This window comes from Cucurbita maxima, unplaced genomic scaffold (assembly GCF_002738345.1).
Source record: "Cucurbita maxima cultivar Rimu unplaced genomic scaffold, Cmax_1.0 Cma_Scf00097, whole genome shotgun sequence".
Classification (NCBI taxonomy): Eukaryota; Viridiplantae; Streptophyta; class Magnoliopsida; order Cucurbitales; family Cucurbitaceae; genus Cucurbita; species Cucurbita maxima.
In genome coordinates, this window is record NW_019272113.1 from 230003 (window position 1) to 248350 (window position 18348).

At 34.7% G+C, this 18348-nt stretch overlaps 1 protein-coding gene across 2 annotated transcripts; it reads right to left on the reverse strand.

Annotated features, from left to right (window-relative positions):
• Nucleotides 1-6332: 6332 nt before the first annotated feature.
• Nucleotides 6333-14026, reverse strand: LOC111473008 (tuberculostearic acid methyltransferase UfaA1-like). 2 transcript variants are annotated; one of them, XM_023118603.1, is made up of 15 exons: nucleotides 14001-14026; nucleotides 13469-13596; nucleotides 13285-13390; nucleotides 13107-13202; nucleotides 12978-13021; nucleotides 11795-11918; nucleotides 11232-11294; nucleotides 11098-11157; nucleotides 10873-11034; nucleotides 10047-10120; nucleotides 7421-7514; nucleotides 7193-7329; nucleotides 7037-7117; nucleotides 6826-6931; nucleotides 6333-6473 (listed from the first exon to the last, which is right to left on the reverse strand). In XM_023118603.1, exons 2-15 carry the CDS (start codon nucleotides 13585-13587, stop codon nucleotides 6393-6395), a joined length of 1347 nt encoding a protein of 448 aa, XP_022974371.1. In that variant the 5' UTR covers nucleotides 13588-13596; nucleotides 14001-14026; the 3' UTR covers nucleotides 6333-6392. The 2 variants fall into 2 exon arrangements, with proteins under 2 accessions (XP_022974371.1, XP_022974372.1); XM_023118604.1 differs by lacking the exon at nucleotides 11232-11294.
• Nucleotides 14027-18348: the final 4322 nt, after the last annotated feature.

Sequence of the window (18348 nt, forward strand, 5' to 3'; positions counted from 1 at the left end):
TTTGAGAGTAGCTTTTGGAGTGGTTAGGGATGAAGTGGCGAATTTGAGCGCTAGACATGTCCTCACCATGAAAGAATTGGAGAATCAAACCCCCGTTTAAGTTGTAGTCCAATTCAACTAGATAAAGGTTCCGTAGCCCAAACCTTTTTATGTTGTTCGAGATGCCAAGGCTCTAGAGAACTTTATCTTTGACCTCGAATAGTACTTTCAAGCCAAAAATGTTGTAGCATACAAAGTGAAGGTTACATTGGCAAGAATTTATCTAGTCGATGATGCAAAGTTTTGGTGGAGATCTAAGTACATCGACATTCAAGATGGTCGATGTACTGTGGACACTTGGGAGAGCTTAATGCAAGAACTCCTCTCTTAGTTCTTCCTATAGAGTGTCGAGATAATCACAAGAAGAAAGTTTGATTTGATTACCCTGCACAGTAGATCCATCCTATAGGTGGGCATTGATATTTTCGATAGTCAGTGAAGCAAGCATGTACCCCACAACCTTAGGTGACTACGTGGCCTGTGGGACGGGTTCGTCAGGTACCATACATGGACGATGAGCAGTCTAGCAATCACCATGTCTCATCATCCATGTTGTCCTCACCTATTAGAAAGAGTTCTTTGAGGTAGCCCCTAAATATCGGACACTAGTTATCGTTACGTATGCTCCCAAGTCTGTGAACACCAAGAGCCTTCCGCCTTCCGCCTAGAGTAAAACCCGTGGTCACGTGTGTAAGGATTGAGACTCGATGACTCTAAACAAACGAGCAAAATATTCACAAAAATAAAACAAAAAAAATTTAAAGCATACTATACGAAATATTTATATTATTTCGAAATAAAAAGTTCACACATAACTTATTAAGATACAACTTAATAGTTAAAATACAAAATAAGGAACGAACGCAAAATATTTAAAACAAAAAGGTGTGGAGGACAACAAGTGAAGCTTATCTATGGCACCTTCTCCAGAGTCCACTCCCGACCTTGACCAACTCCTTGTTTACTTGAAAAACATAGAAAACATGGAATGAGTACAAAGACTCAGTAAGTAGCCTACTTATAGGCTCTTAATCGTGTCCATAGGGTACCATACTCTTTCTTTTCTTGCTCTTGTTCTTCTTGTAAGTACTTAGGCTCTTTAGTTCTATTCTTGAATTGTTGATTCTTATCATGATATATCTTGAGGACCTTGGTCATTAGATTCTGAAACCTTGATTCTAGTCTAAGGACCTTAGTATTAAGGATCTAGGTTATTGTTCTTAGAACTCAGATCTTGATCTATGTTCTAGTCCTTGATCATTGTCTTGTTCTTGGTTACTTTCTAGGTTCTTGTTCGATTTTTTGTTCGTTCTCTAAGACACTCTCCCTAGGATTTAAGGTACTAGTCATTAAACTAATAACCTGTGTCCAAGGCTTCATATGTTCCAAGCGACGTAGGCTACTTACTGAACCTGCATCTAAGGCTTGTCTTGTGATACAATATGACAACCTATGCCCAAGGCTTCATGCATTTCAAGCCGTAAAGTCTGAATACCTATACTCGGGGCTTCTTACGTTTCAAGCATCGTAGTTTGAAGACCTACATCCAAGGCTTGTTATGTTCCAAGCGATGTAGTCTAAATCATGATCATGTTGTACCGTGGGAGATCTTAGGAGGTTCTTGATTCGTGGCTACGGTAATTTACTATATTCTTGTTCGTAACATGACTCTAGATTATTCCCCATGAAAGACCAAAAAGGTCACGTGATCGATACAAATATGAACATGATATCCTGTAAATCGTGAATAGGGTACCTCTAACATGGTGCAGGGCATCTCATCTAGGTGAGGGAAATAAGAGGCCAATCATGACATCTTGCTCATAAAAATATGGTGTAGGACATCCCATATAAAAGAGGAAAATTTGGGCCTCTGAAAACATACGTGGTGGGAGGTCATGGGTCACATTGGACATGATCAGGGTATTACCTAGCATTCTTTCATATCATAAAAACTTTAGGACATGGAGTGTGATACCTTATTTTGGTAGTTGTAGAGCTTGTGTGACACTTTCTTTGGGTTGACAATCATAAACATTTTTTTTTATGTATTTCTTATTATTCTTGAGGAATAATTGTATTATGAATCCATCATAGTAAAAGACATAGTTATTCTAGCAAGTAATAGTCTTACTAAATTCTTTAGAGGGTTCTAAAAATGTCTCAAGTCTTGAGATGTTTCCTTTAGGTGTTTGATCCTAACTTGGTTTACTTTCCAAACTTACTCTAATCAACTTAAAATTTTGAACATACCTTCATGTTTTTAGGATAAGGTCTTGTAAGAAGTAGCAAGTGATTTGGAGCATGTCTAAATTGTAAAATATAATAAGGAGTCTTAGGGACATTTTGGTCATTTTACCCCTAATTCTTAATTTAGCTACTTAATGTATTCTAATAACTTTCAAACGTCACAACATCCTCAAAAAGCATAAAATAAAAGGTTTAGTACAAAGTTTCATAGCATTTAGAGGTTATCTAGATGAATGAACTGAAGGTAGATTACCTTAGGTGTATTAGGATCATTTTACACAGTTACTTGGTTTAACTACTTATCCTTATCCAATAACCTCTAAATTTCATCTTAACACACCATCATATGCTAAGTATTAAAAATTTGCAATGTTTAGTTATTTTAATGTTACTTACATTCCAAACAATTTGATCGATTTAAAGCCTTAACTTTCAGTTCTTGGTATTTTCTTTCATATTTGGCTTAAGTTTTATACTGAGATCAAAGCGATTCCTACAAGTATTTCCTGAGAATAGTCTAACATGACTACTTACCTTGTCATTGACGTTTGAGACCTCCGTTCTTGAGCTTCCCGTATTCGAATCATCTCAAATTTTCTTCCACAAATTCCTTATTGTGCTTGGATTTTGGAACCATAAACTATTTCATGAGAACTGGGTCTAGAAGAGAGTTAAAATTAAGAAAGATCGAGGGAAGGTCATGGTTTGGTCTTTGAACCAGCCACATCATTGTCTTCTTCCTCTAGACAGGAAGAAGATGTGTGTGACCAACCTCGTCATCGCTTGTTTCATCGCTTCCCTAGCTCCATTCACAACGCTTCTTTCCTTCATTTCTTTATGAAACTAGGGTGTTACAAGGACAACCATATTAGGAAATAGTGTGTAAGACCTAAAAATAAGATAAAAGATGGGCAAGAAATAGTAGCGGGACGAACCATAAGCATAGCCTTGAAAGTAGTATGTGTGACGGACTTCGACATCATATTAGGAATGGATTGGTAAGCCAAAAACTATACCATTGTAGATTACCACAAGAAGGAAGTAGTATTTTTGCCACCAACCAAACCCAACTTTAAGTTTAAAGAAACTTGTACTGGAGTCACCCCAAAGATAGTGTCAATGATTAAAGCTAAATGCCAAGTACAATAAGAAGGGTGAGCTCTAGCTTGTGCAGCAGACGTAAAATGAAAAGAAAAGACGATAGATACGATACCAATAGTAAATGAATTTCTAAATGTCTTTCTAGAGGATTTACTAGGAGTTCCTCCTTTATGAGCCGTAGACTTGGGGATTGAACTCGAACTAGGAACTTTTTCCATCTCTAAAGCATCGTACAACATGGCCAAATGAGTTAATCCAAGAGTTTGAAAGTTCATTTTAGGGGTATATAATGTAATGACAACAACAATTAAAAAAAACTAAGCGTGATTGCTGGAATCTCGCGAGAATTCCAACGAGCGCAGGAATTATCTTTCCCACCTCGACCACACCCTCCCCCGACTCCATGGCATGCCAAACATGAAGACGAATCGACCCTTAACCTTCCTAGAATGCAACCTACAACAAAATCTAAAAGGAAAACAAGATAAGGAGAGAGTTTGAAAGTTCTCCTGCAAGACAAAATTGAGGAGATCCGACGTCGAAACAACCAACCCACACCAGGAAAAGAACCACCGACAACTGCACTTACACGAAAGGTAAGCTTTTCACACTTTAGCAACATTGTGCTTCCTCGGAAATGATATTTGAGTTTTGGGTTCTGTGTATTATAGGAGTGAAACCTCATGGGAGTGAAGAGGAGGGGCCAGAGAAGCATAAAAGGAAAAACAACAAGAAACAGACGTTGGAGCATAGTTTTCAGAGGAGAGAGAACTTTTTTTGTGTTTTTCGAAGAAGTCGGGTAAGGAAGATGAAGTCGGTGGACTTTGGGTCGAATCTGGATCGGGTAACATAACTAATAACTTATTATCCAACCATTTTTGTACTCCGCCTAGACCTACACTTGAGGCCCAAATTAGTAAATTGAGACCCACTTGCAACATCTCAGCCCACCTACAGCGCCCAAAGTTCCATGACCCATAAATCGCAAGCCCAACCTACAAACTGCGACCCGCATGCTTGCAGCAACCTGCGCATCTACCCAACTTGACTTGCACACGCGTCATTGCCCTGTTGCGCCACATGTCACACTTACAACAAAAATTCTCCTAGGCTTACACGGCTCAGCTCCACAACTCAAAATGTAGTCCCTCAGCTTGGTAAAGAAAAATAGCCCAGTTTCCACCGTTCTTACAATCCCGAAGCTGAATTTGATCTTGCTTAAGGCACTTAATGTAGGGATGGATATTCTAATAGAAAATGACAACCTGTGACACTTAGAGCAATTTTGAGGGACGAGAAGCGAACATACTCAAATTTAGGGAAAATGTTAGCTAAGGCCAACCAAGTAAGTGACCCTACCATCGATTTAATTATAATTATATGATGAATGATGACACATGCCCGTGACTTCCAACGTATCATATGCTCGTATATGCAAACTGTTATGAACTAATGTGTGTATGAGTTGATAAGTGAATATTATGTTGTATGTGATGAATTGATATGTTTATGATATGATATGATTGAAGGCATGCTTGGGTTATGTTATGTGATTGTTATGATATATGATATGTGCATGATATGAATTGATACGTTTAAAGGCATGACAAGTTTATGATATGACAAATGTGCAACATGAACTATATATGATATGACTAACATGCAAATGACAAATTGGCATAATGTACAACTCCGATATACGCATGAAAATTTTGATGAAAATGTTATGATATGAAAAGAACGCTAGAGGGGTTGTCATGCATGATAATGAAAAGGAAACATGTTAGGGCCTCATGCATTATTGTGTGTTCATACACTAGGAGATACCTCTTCTCCTTGTACGATGGTATGGATGCGTATGCTACGAGACAGGAAAATGATCATTATATTTACCAAAATGGTGTTATTACGGTCGCTATTCTTAACGGGTGTTCGACATCAACAGCTACCAGAGAATGCTTGCTCGAGTAGAAAGGGGCCCAAGAGGTGTGCGGATCGACTAATGAGCCCATACTCACATGTGTGGAGCATGTGTAGAAATTAAGCACACATCCAATTGTCCGCTTAAAAATAGTCTCTCTAGGAAAATAGACTGATATGATAGATCTCACTCATGATCTGTATGTGCTTGCATTTAACCCCGATAGGGGGGGTCGCTTATTGAGCATTTGTTAAAACACTCAAACCACATCCTGTATGGCTGACCACGACATCGCAACTCGAGACAATGACACATGGATTTATTCTTAGATTAGGCTAGGATAGGATGTTTTTAATTTAAATGTTTATTTATTCTTATTTAGTCTTTCATTGTGTCGTTTTAAAGATATTTTCAAACAGAAAGTCCATGGCAGTGTTTTAAGATGAAAATTATGTTTTATAAAAGCTTAAATTAAATGAAGTATATTTGCATTCAATGTTCATGATATGTATACAATAGCGACTCTAGATTAAAAAGAAAATTTAGGGTCATTATAGCGTCGTTATGAAGACCATAGAACTGAAGCTAGGGTAGTTTCGTTTATGTTTAAATTGTAGTCCTTAGGGGTTAGATCCTAGCGTTTTTGTTACTTTGAACTTATTTTTATTTCTTTTGTGCTATTTCATTGATGTTTACTTTTCGTTGAAATGAATTTTATGAACATTTAAATCCATGACATCATTTAAGTTCATGACTACTGACGATGACATTGTAAGTCGAGACAATAACATATGCATAAGACATGTATATTTTTTCTAGACATAGATTAGAATAAAATGTTTTTATCCTTAATTTTTATTTATTTTATTTAGAAATTTGTTAGGTTGTTTTATTCTTTTTTAAATTACAATATTACCTTTTTACTTTTTATAATTATAACTGTTTCAAAATTATTGGATATTTTGGTACTAATTATTTTATTCAATAGTTTATTATTATTATATTATACGTTCTACATAGAAGAAATGTGGAACATTTGGATCTCAAAGTCGAAGAAATTCAATATGGTGAATGCAATTCTTCAAAGGAGTTTGAATGCTGAAGCTATTTCTTCATATGGATTGTTGAAAGTTGCCACATTACCCGCCCTTGAAAACACAATCTGCAATAAAGTTTTAGATTATGACTTCAATTGCATATTTAGTCTGATATATATAATTATCGGTCCATGTACAGCTGACAACGATATCGCAAGTAAAGATTATGACACATGCATATGACAATTGTATTTAAATTCTTAGACATTTGGTTACAATAGGGCATTGTCACTTTTAATATCTATTTTCTTTTATCTAATATTTCTAAGTTTATGAAATTGTTTTATGAAAATGTTGGCAAATATTTATGCATGAAAAGCTACGTCGTACATACTGTAGCGACTTTAGATCCCTAGAAAACTAGGGTTGTTACAATTCTTAACATTAATTTGATATCTTATGTAAAAATATGATTACCTGATAATCTTCAAGGGTTCGTGATTTAAACCCAGCAGCGCAATAATCAAAATAATATTCCCAAGTTCGTATGAAACCTTGATTGAACCCGAGTTGAAGTATTTTGCTGAAACAAAATATAAATTAGATTTCGATTCGAAATCATTTACTATGATAATGGTTTCTTACCTTTGATTGTTCAAAATCATTTATTATAATAATGGTTTCTTACCTTTGATTGTTCAAGAAATTCTTTCTCCAACACCTCAATGTTTGATAGTAATGAATTCCAATATTTTCCAAGTGCTCCACACTGTATCCAAAGGACTTTTTTCATTATTTGTTAATAATTATTGTTGAAAATGAAGAACATAAATTAACTATTTACCAAAGCCTTGATGCAGAAGCCATGGCCGTTGTTATTCTACTTAATGATGGAATGCATCCTCCTTGAAATATATATTCTTTTATAAAACCAGCACTTAGCCGATACTCTTTATAAGATTCGTCTGGCATTGATATGAACTAATGCAAAAAAAAAAAAAAAATTATTATAAATAAAGAGTAATTAAAAGAATTAATTATAAGTAAAAAATAAAAAAAAAATTAATTAAACCTGTAGAACAAGAAGACCATTGTCCTCTAACACTGATTCACAAGAACCAAAAAAATCTTCCATGAATTCGTGGCCAACCGCTTCTATCATCCCACTGCCAAAAATAAATAAATAAATAAATAAATAGTTAGGTTAACATTAAGATGTTTTTAAATAGATTCACCCATCTAATAAATCACGGTTGGTTTGGTGAATAACACATGTGGCACTATGGATGGTTCAACGTGTCTAACGGGTGAAGATGACACATTGCGCTAGATCCGACATGCATTCGCAAACTAATGCGCAGTTCAACTCGTGTACCAAGATGCAACTCGATTCAACATCGAGACTTGAATGTCCGAGAAATTAGAACCCTAATTTTACTTGAATTAGAACCTACCAGAGAAATTAGAAACTTTGGGGCCCCTAACAAGTGGAAAAGCTAGTTTGGGAAGGCACACTTCACCAAGTAAGAAACCACACCAAATTTAGATAAATAATACTTGTAGGCATGGAAAGGACGTGCTAGCATGAGATCATTCATTAACTCAGGTGGTTATAAAATGCATGTTAAGGACTTTTGAATAGCATTTTCTTTATGATCATGCACTATATGAATGTTATGGTAAAATTACTGTTATGTCCCTAGGCGGAGATTTTCGAGTAGCATGCTATTTTATGTAATTTATAAGCTAAAAAATAGAATAAGCATGACTAGAATACGAATTGGGAAATATGGATGAATATGTTATGTATGATGTAAGAAATTACTAAAATGTGATTATGACGGGATTTGTGATGAAAGTTGTTTTATATGTATTTCGTTGTGTTAGAAAGGAGGACAGACTATTAAAATTTGTGCTCTGGGTGATTGATAGATGTTATCTCCTTGTTGAGCTTGCTTGATTATATGTTTGTATATATATTTGCATGGTCAAGTATGTTCTAGCTCTAAGAGTTTGACTGTATGTTCTCCCTATAGAGTATGTTTGTCTGCACAAAGTTAAGGCTAGATGATAACATAGGTTAGTACGCCACCAATGCACTTAGCACCTTACGATTGTGAGTGACGGTCAGAGGGTATACATTCTAGTGCTCCCAGACTAAGAAAGACTCGAAGAGTTAGAATAGAGCATCCTAGAGTAATAAGTTTACGTTAAGCCACCTATGTGCCTTGGAAATCCAATAGACCTCCTCAACTCCCAGATATGACTAAGGTGAAGTTTAAATTATGGATTACATTCTTAGGTGATCGATAGGAATATCTCCCTATCGAAGTATCCATGAAAGAAGTCAATTAAGATTAGAACGCTACAGCTAGCGCGGTTTACTTATTGACCCAAGTCAATACATTTCTAGTAGATCTTGCACTTCAGGATTGTGAGAGATTAGAGGTTTAGACTTGTGTGCACATAGAGATTAGTTTAGTCCAAGGAGCTAACCTCGAACGTCCTGAAAATGAGAGATGTGATTTAAACTTTCTAGATACCTCTAAGAACCTAGTAGACCTCTACGACATCCATGAATGACAAAAGTAGTCTCATAGCCTGATAGCAGTAGTATAGTGTGTGAGGACCTCCACTTCCCTCTTGACTCTGGTACAGTACCGTTGAGTTAGCCATGAGGTTGGTTAGGAATGTGTGACTCAATGGTTTGTTGGATTACTCTACACGCATCCTGTTGTCGGGTGTTGATCATGCGGGTAATTAGTAGTTACCCTGCATGGAGGATTCGTCCTATGGGAGAGCTTTGATCATGCAGATAACCAATGGAGCGACACGTATTGGGTGTAGTGCCCCCTAACCCTGGGCAACTAAATGACTTGTGGGATTGATTCGGCAACTAAATGACTTGTGGGATTGACGAGTAGGCTAGCACTCATCATGTTGTTCCCACCTAATATGAAGTCTATGAAGGTAGTGCCTCATATTCGGATACCGGTTACCACTTTTTAGGCTAAGCTACCTATCCAAGACTCTACACAGTAAGAGCAATACAGTTGTTGCCTAGAGTTTACCATGGTCACTTGCTAAATCATGGATGTGATGAAAGCTTACAAATAGATTGCTTACTCGGTACACTTACATATTCATACCCTTTTCCCTCTCTTTTCGGGTGTTCACTAGTTTTTGGTTGAGGTGAAGGAGCATTCGAAAGCTGTGTGGTCAGAGAGGGGATCGTTCTGTGGTGTCGGTCTGTTTTCATTTTTTTTTTTCAATGGTATCTCAAACCCATTTTTCTCTTTTATAATAAATTTAAAGAACACCTTCTTATAATTAGATTTTCTTTTGTATTTTACTTTTTTTCTCACATTCTTCTTTTTAGTTTTGATGAGTTTCAAAATCCCAAAATTTGGGTTGTGACAATCCTCTACTTATTCAACTTTTTTTTTTTTAATTCATGAATCTATCGAACAAGAAGTTAAAAGTTTAATGTCTTATTTGATGCAAAACTAAAAGTTTAGTGTAAAGTTTTCATTTTCAAAGTTTAAGGACATTAAGCTAGATTCAAAGTTCATGAATCTAAAAAGTTTTGTGATCTATTAGATACATACTAAATCTATAATTTAATCAAATAATTATTATGTTATAGTACTAATTCATGCATATTATGACTAATAGCTTTATTTCATTTGAAAACTCACCACGATAGGATCCTATCATATTTAGTTGTACTTGATAATTCTCGATAGTCGCAAAGAAGAAACTCAATATGATCCTACAAGAAGGTTGGATCAAAATGATTAGTAATGAAACCAAGTAATAGTGTAAAATGACTATAATGCCCCTAACATAACTTACCTTTTATTCATTACCCAACTGATCTCCTAATATCGTGAAACTTTATATGAAGCCTTATTTTACAATGTGAAAGAATTATATAAAGTTTTAGAACTATTGATCACGGTTGGGGTTCGAACTAAGTTTAAAGGTGGTAAAATGACCAAAATGTCCCTAACGTTCATTTAAAATATTTCAAGGTCCAAATACCCTCCTAATGATCCAGTATTTTAATTAAGGTCTATATACAACTACATGAAGGGTTATGTTATATTTCAAGATGTTTGGATCAAGTTTAAAATCTAAAGAAGTTAGGGGTATAAGTTATGGCTTAAGAGAAATACAGAAGTGCCTCTAATGGTTAACCAAGATTTATGGAGGCCTAGAAGTTTAATATGACTTAAGCTCACTTTAGGATAGTGAATATGACTTAAGCTCAATAAATGTTACCAAGTATTATGATTAGGGGGTGTCATAAGCTTCATGCTATGTTTAGGTTAGCCCTTGATTTTTAAGTAACCAGATACTACCCTAATTCAATAGGAGCTCAAGGTTAGCACTTGATTATTAAGTAATAAGGATGCTGCTTCATGATAAGCTTTATCTCTTGATTCTTAAGTAACGAAGAAACTACCTAACTCAAACAACAATCGAAAGAAGTAAAATAGGCACATAAGAAAGAGATATTACCTGAAGGCCAAGATCTTGAACCCTTTTTTGGGCATATTTCAATTGTTGTTTGGACAAAGTAATGCCGGTACAGTGACATCCAGTTTGCTTAACTATTTCAATAGCTAAAGTTCCCCAACCACACCCAATATCCAAAACCTTATGCTTTTTGTTGATTCGTGCCTATTAAGAAGTAAGGATTAGGTAACGTAAAATATATTTAGTTGTGTAATAATTAATAATCACCTTCTTAATAAGAATAGAGATTTTCCTCAATTGTGCAATCCTCAAATCTTCATCTTCCCTCTTTGTTAAGAAAACAATGCAAATCATCATATAGATTATGAGATTTTTAATAAATAAAAGTTGGTTATACGAACCTTAAAGATGGCACATGAGTACATCATTGTATCGTCTAAGAAGAGAGAGAAAAGTTCATTGTTCTATACAACCAAATAAATTATTCAATAAAAGAGAATAATTTGATACAAATGGTATTAAGATAGAATAATTAGAAATGTTATTGGATATTGAGAGTATATTAATAATTAAATTGTAAGGTTGATGGGGTGATTTGTTCTATAATTCTTCACCTCAAGATTCAAAATCTATAATTTTAAAGAGATTCAACCAGTTTAATTTTTGAAGTTTCTGAAACAAAAAGAAATGTTCACTTTATTTAGTAATATGGGTAGGAGCTATAAATTCTTGTAAACTTTTTTTAACCATAATTTTATATCTTTGGATCACTTCTAGTCTCACAATTTATTTACTCAAACGCTACAATCTCATACTTATTTGAGTTATCTTATATTTCTTTTGTTTGTTATTTTTCACTGTTATTCTAATTATCTTTTGATTGAATACGAATAAGATTGAAGAGATATCATCAATCTAAAGACGAAAAGAAAAAGACTAAGAAACTGAAGCATCCATATACTACCAAGTCGTAATGACGAGAAATATTTTTACGAGCTTGTGCAATGGTGTTCTTTCTTAAAGTATGCTGAAAGAAATACTTTGCAGATGCTATAGTTGCCGTAAATAGTGGAGGAGACCACCATCCCCTACAAAAAGTAGATCACTATTACTGACATTAAAAAATTATCAGTTCAATGTTATTATTGTTGTCCTAAAATAATTTTTATGTTCGTGTTTAACAAGTCTTTAAACTTTAAAAATATTGAATAAGAATATAACTTATTTATTGGGTAGCTTTCAATGTGAACTTTAATAAATTTTCTAGTTTATAGATCCATTAAATATAAAATCAAAGTTTCAAGAAATTGTTATTAATTAAAAGATTAAATGCTTAAAGACTTATTATGAGCTTATAAACTTAACTTAATAAGTCACTCCTTTAAGAGAATTGTTAGTAGACTTGGTAGAATAAGTTAGGTAGCAACTATAGAAAAATTGAGGAGAAAGTTTTATGCTTTAACGAGAAAGATCGTCTGTCAGTGGTTCTTAACTTGAGGAGAAAGTTTAGGAAGCTGGTTAGTACTTCACAATAATAACAAAGAGAAATGAAAGTTAAGTCCTTGAGGTTCCTTGTTTCAAAACATCTCTCCCCTCACATTGTTTTTTTTTTGCTATCTTTATTTGATGTATTTTGATCGTTTAAACACTTGTTAAATTTATTGAATATATTAGAAACACAAAAATGTAAATTCAAGAACCTATTAAAAACTTTTAATGTGAGTTCCACATCGGTTCGAGAGGAAAACAAAACATTTCCTATATGGGTGTGAAAACTTCTCCTGAGTAGACACGTTTCAAAACCATGAAACTGACGGCGATATATAACCGGGCTAAAACAGACAATATTTGTTAATGGTGGTCATGAGCCATTACAAATGGTATTAGACCAAGATACTGGGCGATATGCCAGTGAAGACACTGGACCCCAAGGGGGTGGATAGGATACCCATATACACTTTTTTTTATAAAGGAGTGAAAACCTCTCCCTAACAAATAAATTTTAAAACAGTGAGCCTAACGACGATATGTAACAGGACGATACATAACACGCTAAAACTGATAATATCTATCAGTGGTGGGGTCTTACAATTAAGCTCCTTCAAAAATGAAACTCGTAATTAAAATGTCTTATAATTCATATTTACCTTCTCGTATTAGAAGAATTTGTATCCTTATTAGCAATGAGAAGCTGCAAAAGAGAAGGTAAGCATGAACGAGGACGATCATTAAGAACCTTAATTAGGATTAGGAAGAAATGAAGTAATTAAGCTCACCAAAATAAGGTTAAGAAGACCTTCTTCTTTATCCATTAATGAAAATTCTCCATTGATATATGCATCGGCAAGTCCTAAGTCAGCTTCTCTCATAACCTTCCAAAATAAATTATATTTTATCCTTTTCTTTCAACCATTTTTTTAAAAAATTAATAAAATAAATAAATAATTAAATTACCTTCCAATAAAACTGAGGGCTGTGAACTTTTAGAACAACCTTTCGGAGGAAGCTGTTAGTTATTGTTCCCTCAAAGGCAAATATTTCCCCCCCATCTTCCATTATACTGTCATCAAATTTATTATAACCAATATGAGTTCTCATTAAGAACGAAACAAATGAATATAGTATCGTGTTGGCTCACATTAACGATCCGGTCGATATGTATCGACCAAGAAATCTTGTAACAAAAAGGCGTGCTCCTTTTACTGTTAGAGACGATATCGTGTGTTTTGGATTGTTTAAAAGACTGAACGTTGCCATGCTACTTGCCTGCATTCAAGGTTTTTGTGTTGCTAAAATTAAATCAAATTATTCAAAATCTACCGAACAAAATTAAGGAATAGATTGGCACCATTCTTAAAATTACTTAAAATTACATTCTTGAGTCAAAACCATGTTTTTGTTTTTTTGTTTTTTGTTTTTAGACGGTGGCTCTTCTATCTTAGTTCTATTTTCACTTTTTTATAAAAAATGTTTCTAAAATTCATCTTTGAAGGTGTTACCTGAAGCAGTTAACGAAAAGCTTTTATTTCTCAAAAGTTGAAATTAAAAAGTGGAAAAAAAAACCATTAATATGAATGTTACTGAATGAATCTAAATATGTTACGAAATGAAGATATGACGACAAAAATAAAATAAAAGTCATGTTTGAAAGTGAAAGCAAGAAGGGTTACCTTGATATGATCCACAAAATCAATGTTCTCTTCTCTTCTTCTCTTCGATGCTATCATACTCATTTATAGCCGGAGGTTCCACAATAAATATAATTGTATACTAATAAATGTAAGAGAGAAACTACGGCATCTAATCAAAGGCCAACCTAAAGGCCGACCTAGAGCTAAGAGGACATGAATTTATATAAGTTTAGAAGTTTTTTGTGAGAGATCTCATATCAATTGGAGAGAGAAATGATTGTCAACGAGGATGCTGGACCCTGAAGAAGGGTGGATTGTGAGACCCTACATCGATTGGAGAGATAAACGAAGTATTTTCTATAAGGTTGTGAAAATCTATCCCAACAGACGTGTTATAAAAACCTTGTAGAAGCTCGAAAGTGAAAGCTCAAAAAGGACAATGTCTGCTAGTGGTGTGCTTGAATTGTTACAAATTGTTACAAATTGTTACAAATCGTACAAGAGCCAAAAACCAAGCGATATGTCAGTTAGGACACTGGGCCCAAAAGGGGAGAGTACTGTGAGAAATCTCACATCGATTGGAGAGAGGAATGAGTGCGAGCAAGAACATTGAGCCGTGAAGGAAGTCGATTGTAAGATCCCACATCGGTTGGAAAGGGAAACGAAATGATTGCCAAGGACTCTAAGCTCTGAAGGGGGTGGATTGTGAAATCCCACCTCCATTAGAGAGAAAACCGAATAATTTTTTATAAGAGAGTGTCTAATTGGTATTATTGGACATTTTTGAAATAATGTATCCACCCGCTACAAAATTAGTTTAACCCTGGTATAAATGTATTGATGTATAATATTTAGATTAGTTAATCTTAATTATAAAATTATTATAAATATTTATATAATTATAAACATAAATATATAAAAGAAGAATGAAACTTATATACGAATGTAAGTTTCTAAAAATGGGCTTATCAGTTAATTGTTAGATTATTTTAACTCTTTTCTTAAATGATTAAATTACTATCACAATTTAATAATTCAGGTTCATAATTATAATAAATGGAATGTGAAAAAGTATTTTGGAGAGTGAAAGTACTAATGAAATTGAAAAATAATGAGATAGGGAAGAGAGGATACCAAAAGTTAAACGGACCGTTCTCCGCATTAATTTATGTTTGGTTCAACATAAAGGCGTTGGCTGAATAAATTCATTTAAATTTCAATTAAATTGAAATTATGAGGACCTATTTAATATAACTATTTATTACAAACTTAATCCATCCAATTATTTTACAAAGACATAAAAAAGTGTAGCCCCTAATGCTCGGGACTGAACCAGACTCAAAGAGATGGAATCGAGGAACCTAGAGACGTGAATCTATGCCAAGCTGCCAAATCGCCCCAGGGACTTAAAAGACCACCACGACAACCCTAGTATATAAAGGTATCCACCTAGGCCGATTGTAGACAATAAAGTTTATGGAGATTCCACTTCCCTTTCCATTCCAGTACGATACTGTTGAGTTAGGTGTGCGGTTGGATAGGAACATGCTACTTGATAGTTCACTTGGATTCCTTTGCAGGGTGAGTGAGTGTTGATCTTACGGGTAGTCAAGGAAGCTAACACATACGGGATGGCACCCCTAATTTTAGGTGACTACATGGCTTGTGGGACGAGTTTCTTAAATACCTCCCATGGATGATGAGCAGGCTAGCACTCACCATGTTGTCCCCACCTATTAGAGAGAGTTTTGTGAGGTATCACCTTAACCTTGGACACCGGTTACCACTGCCGTAGTCTCCCAAGTCTATGAACAACGACAAATCTCCACCTAGAGCCTAGAGTAAAGTCCATGATCACAAGCTAGGTCTAAGATGTGATGAGAGCCTACAGATAAATTGCTTACTAGATATATTTATTTACTCACCCTTTTTCCCTTTTATTTTTTTAGGTGTTCGCAAGTTAATGGTCTATTTTTTTATTTTTTGTATTACATTTTATAATTCTATCTCAAATCCATTTTCCCATGGTAATAAATTTAAACAATATTAATGGTATTTATTTTGTATTTTTATTGTGATATTGTTTCACTAATCTGATTTTGATTTTACTTCATTTTATTATTTTATTTTATTTTTATTTATTTTTTCTTTTATCTTTTTAGTCTCCATTCAGGCTGATATGAACCAAGGGACATCACTCATACAATATACTCTAAATTACTCTAAATTGTAATCTACCTAAAATTTATAACATGAAACTTCATTCTTCTTCGATGTGGCATGAATTAAAATATCTTTTGATAATTTCAACTATATTTGCTTCTCATCTTCATTGAAGTATATTGTATGATTGATGTCTCTTGGTTCATGTCACGGGTTTTGATGACTGAAAATTCGAGTTTTGACACCTTGGATTTTTCATACAAGGAATTAAATTATAAATAAAATAATTGTTAAATAATTAATTACAAGACTAGCTCGAGGATGAGACTATGAATCCTCCTAAAAGAGAGGTAGATATTCATGACAAACTTCATGAACAAAAAAAACTACAAATAAAGGCACTCGTTTTCTTCATATGCAAGGTGGCCTATTGAGAATCTGAATACCCACAAAGGGTGGTTTTCCATGTCATTCAAGTCAAAGCGTCAAAAACCCATGCATTGGGGACTTTGAAGTACTATTTGCTTTCCAAAAGAGAGTGGGAGAGACAAAAGAGCCAATAGAATGATGTTTTATGTACATTGAGGTCTTGGTTAACCATAGATTTGCCAAGAGTAGAATGATCAATTCTAGAGTCATCCACAACTTCATGATAGAGAACAAAGAGAAACACTTGAACACTCTCAAGCATCAAGACACTCGGACGATAAAACTGTCAATTTTGTAATTTTGTAGCCTTACCTATCTCAAAAGTTGCAAAGAGAACTTTGATCAAGTTGGAGACTTGGATTGAGCAAACTGATTTTATGATAATCAAGATGAAGGATTTCAATGTCATGTTGGGAATAGATTTTTTTTTCTTAAAGGTAAGGTCATTTCCATGCCCCAAACAAAATGCTTCGTGGTTATGAGGTCAAACCGCACCATCATTCAGATCCATACCGGATAACCAAAAGGGTGAAGATGATATCGATGCTATAATTGAGACTCAATCTTTCCTATTATGAACCCACGCTCATCATCGTTCCCATTATTGAAGAGGAGGGCTCGAGTGAGCAAATTCAAATAAAAACCTCACAAGTCACAAGAGGAAAACATCACAACATATGGCTTCTCCACCTAGAGTGATAGATCTAAAATTGATTTAGTATTAGGGACGAGATCCTCTATTACAAATATGTGTCGTTTGCCTCAATCGGAGCTAGCTGAATCTCATAAATAGTTAAATGACTTGTTGAATGTCAAATTTTTTAGTGATCACTCGAATGCTGGGGAGAGGTCCAAGCGAATACCTCCATCAAAAGGTGGAGACAAATCTCCAAAGGAACTAGTGTCTAATCGGGAAAAAAACATCCAAACGAATGAATAGAATAACTTGTTGGAAACACAAGCTGCAAAAAGTTTGGAAGTGAAGACAAAGTTCTAATCAAGCTTAGATCCGATCAACTTTGATTCCAAAGCAATAAGAATCAGTAGTTGATGCAAAAATACTATAGACCGGTCAAAGTCATGTAGAAGGTTTGGAAGGGATCCTATAGGAACCAATTGCTCCCATGGATGAGGAATAGTTATTTATCCACGTCATAAACTTGAAATGTATCCCAATCAAGAAGACACCAATAACAATGCGGCAACACGACCTCTTGCCATAATGAAGAATCTCATTACGAAGGAAGTAGAAGAGAATTTGGTTAAATGATACGGCACATCAACGGATCAAAAAAAGACTTATAAAATTTCTTGGTAGATCGGAAGAGATATCACAATGCTGAGATCGGTTGGAAACACTTCGAGAGGGCTAAAGTCAGCCTCATTCTACATTGCTTAGTTCGTGAAGAGTTAGTTGATAAAGATGTCAACCAATTGAGTGGAGGAGAATATCACAAGCATGCTTGTCAAAGGTCTGTTACCTATAGTCGCATTCTAGATGTCACTATCATGTTTGTCGAAGGTGTGTTGTCAGTGACCTCATGCTCGTTCCAATCCCTTTTACTTGTTTTTACGGAGTTGGGTCTTTATCATTTCTATTATGTCAATTCGAAGGTGTATGACCGTTCACCAAAATCATGTTTATACATACCAAGATCAAAATGCCTCAAAACTTACTATAGGGGGATGTGACAAGTTTTCAATTCTTCCTATCCTGGTTATATACAAGTCCTAATAGTTGCTTAAGGCGCCCCATCTTTCTATTCAGAAGATATCTCTCTCATCCCTCACTTAT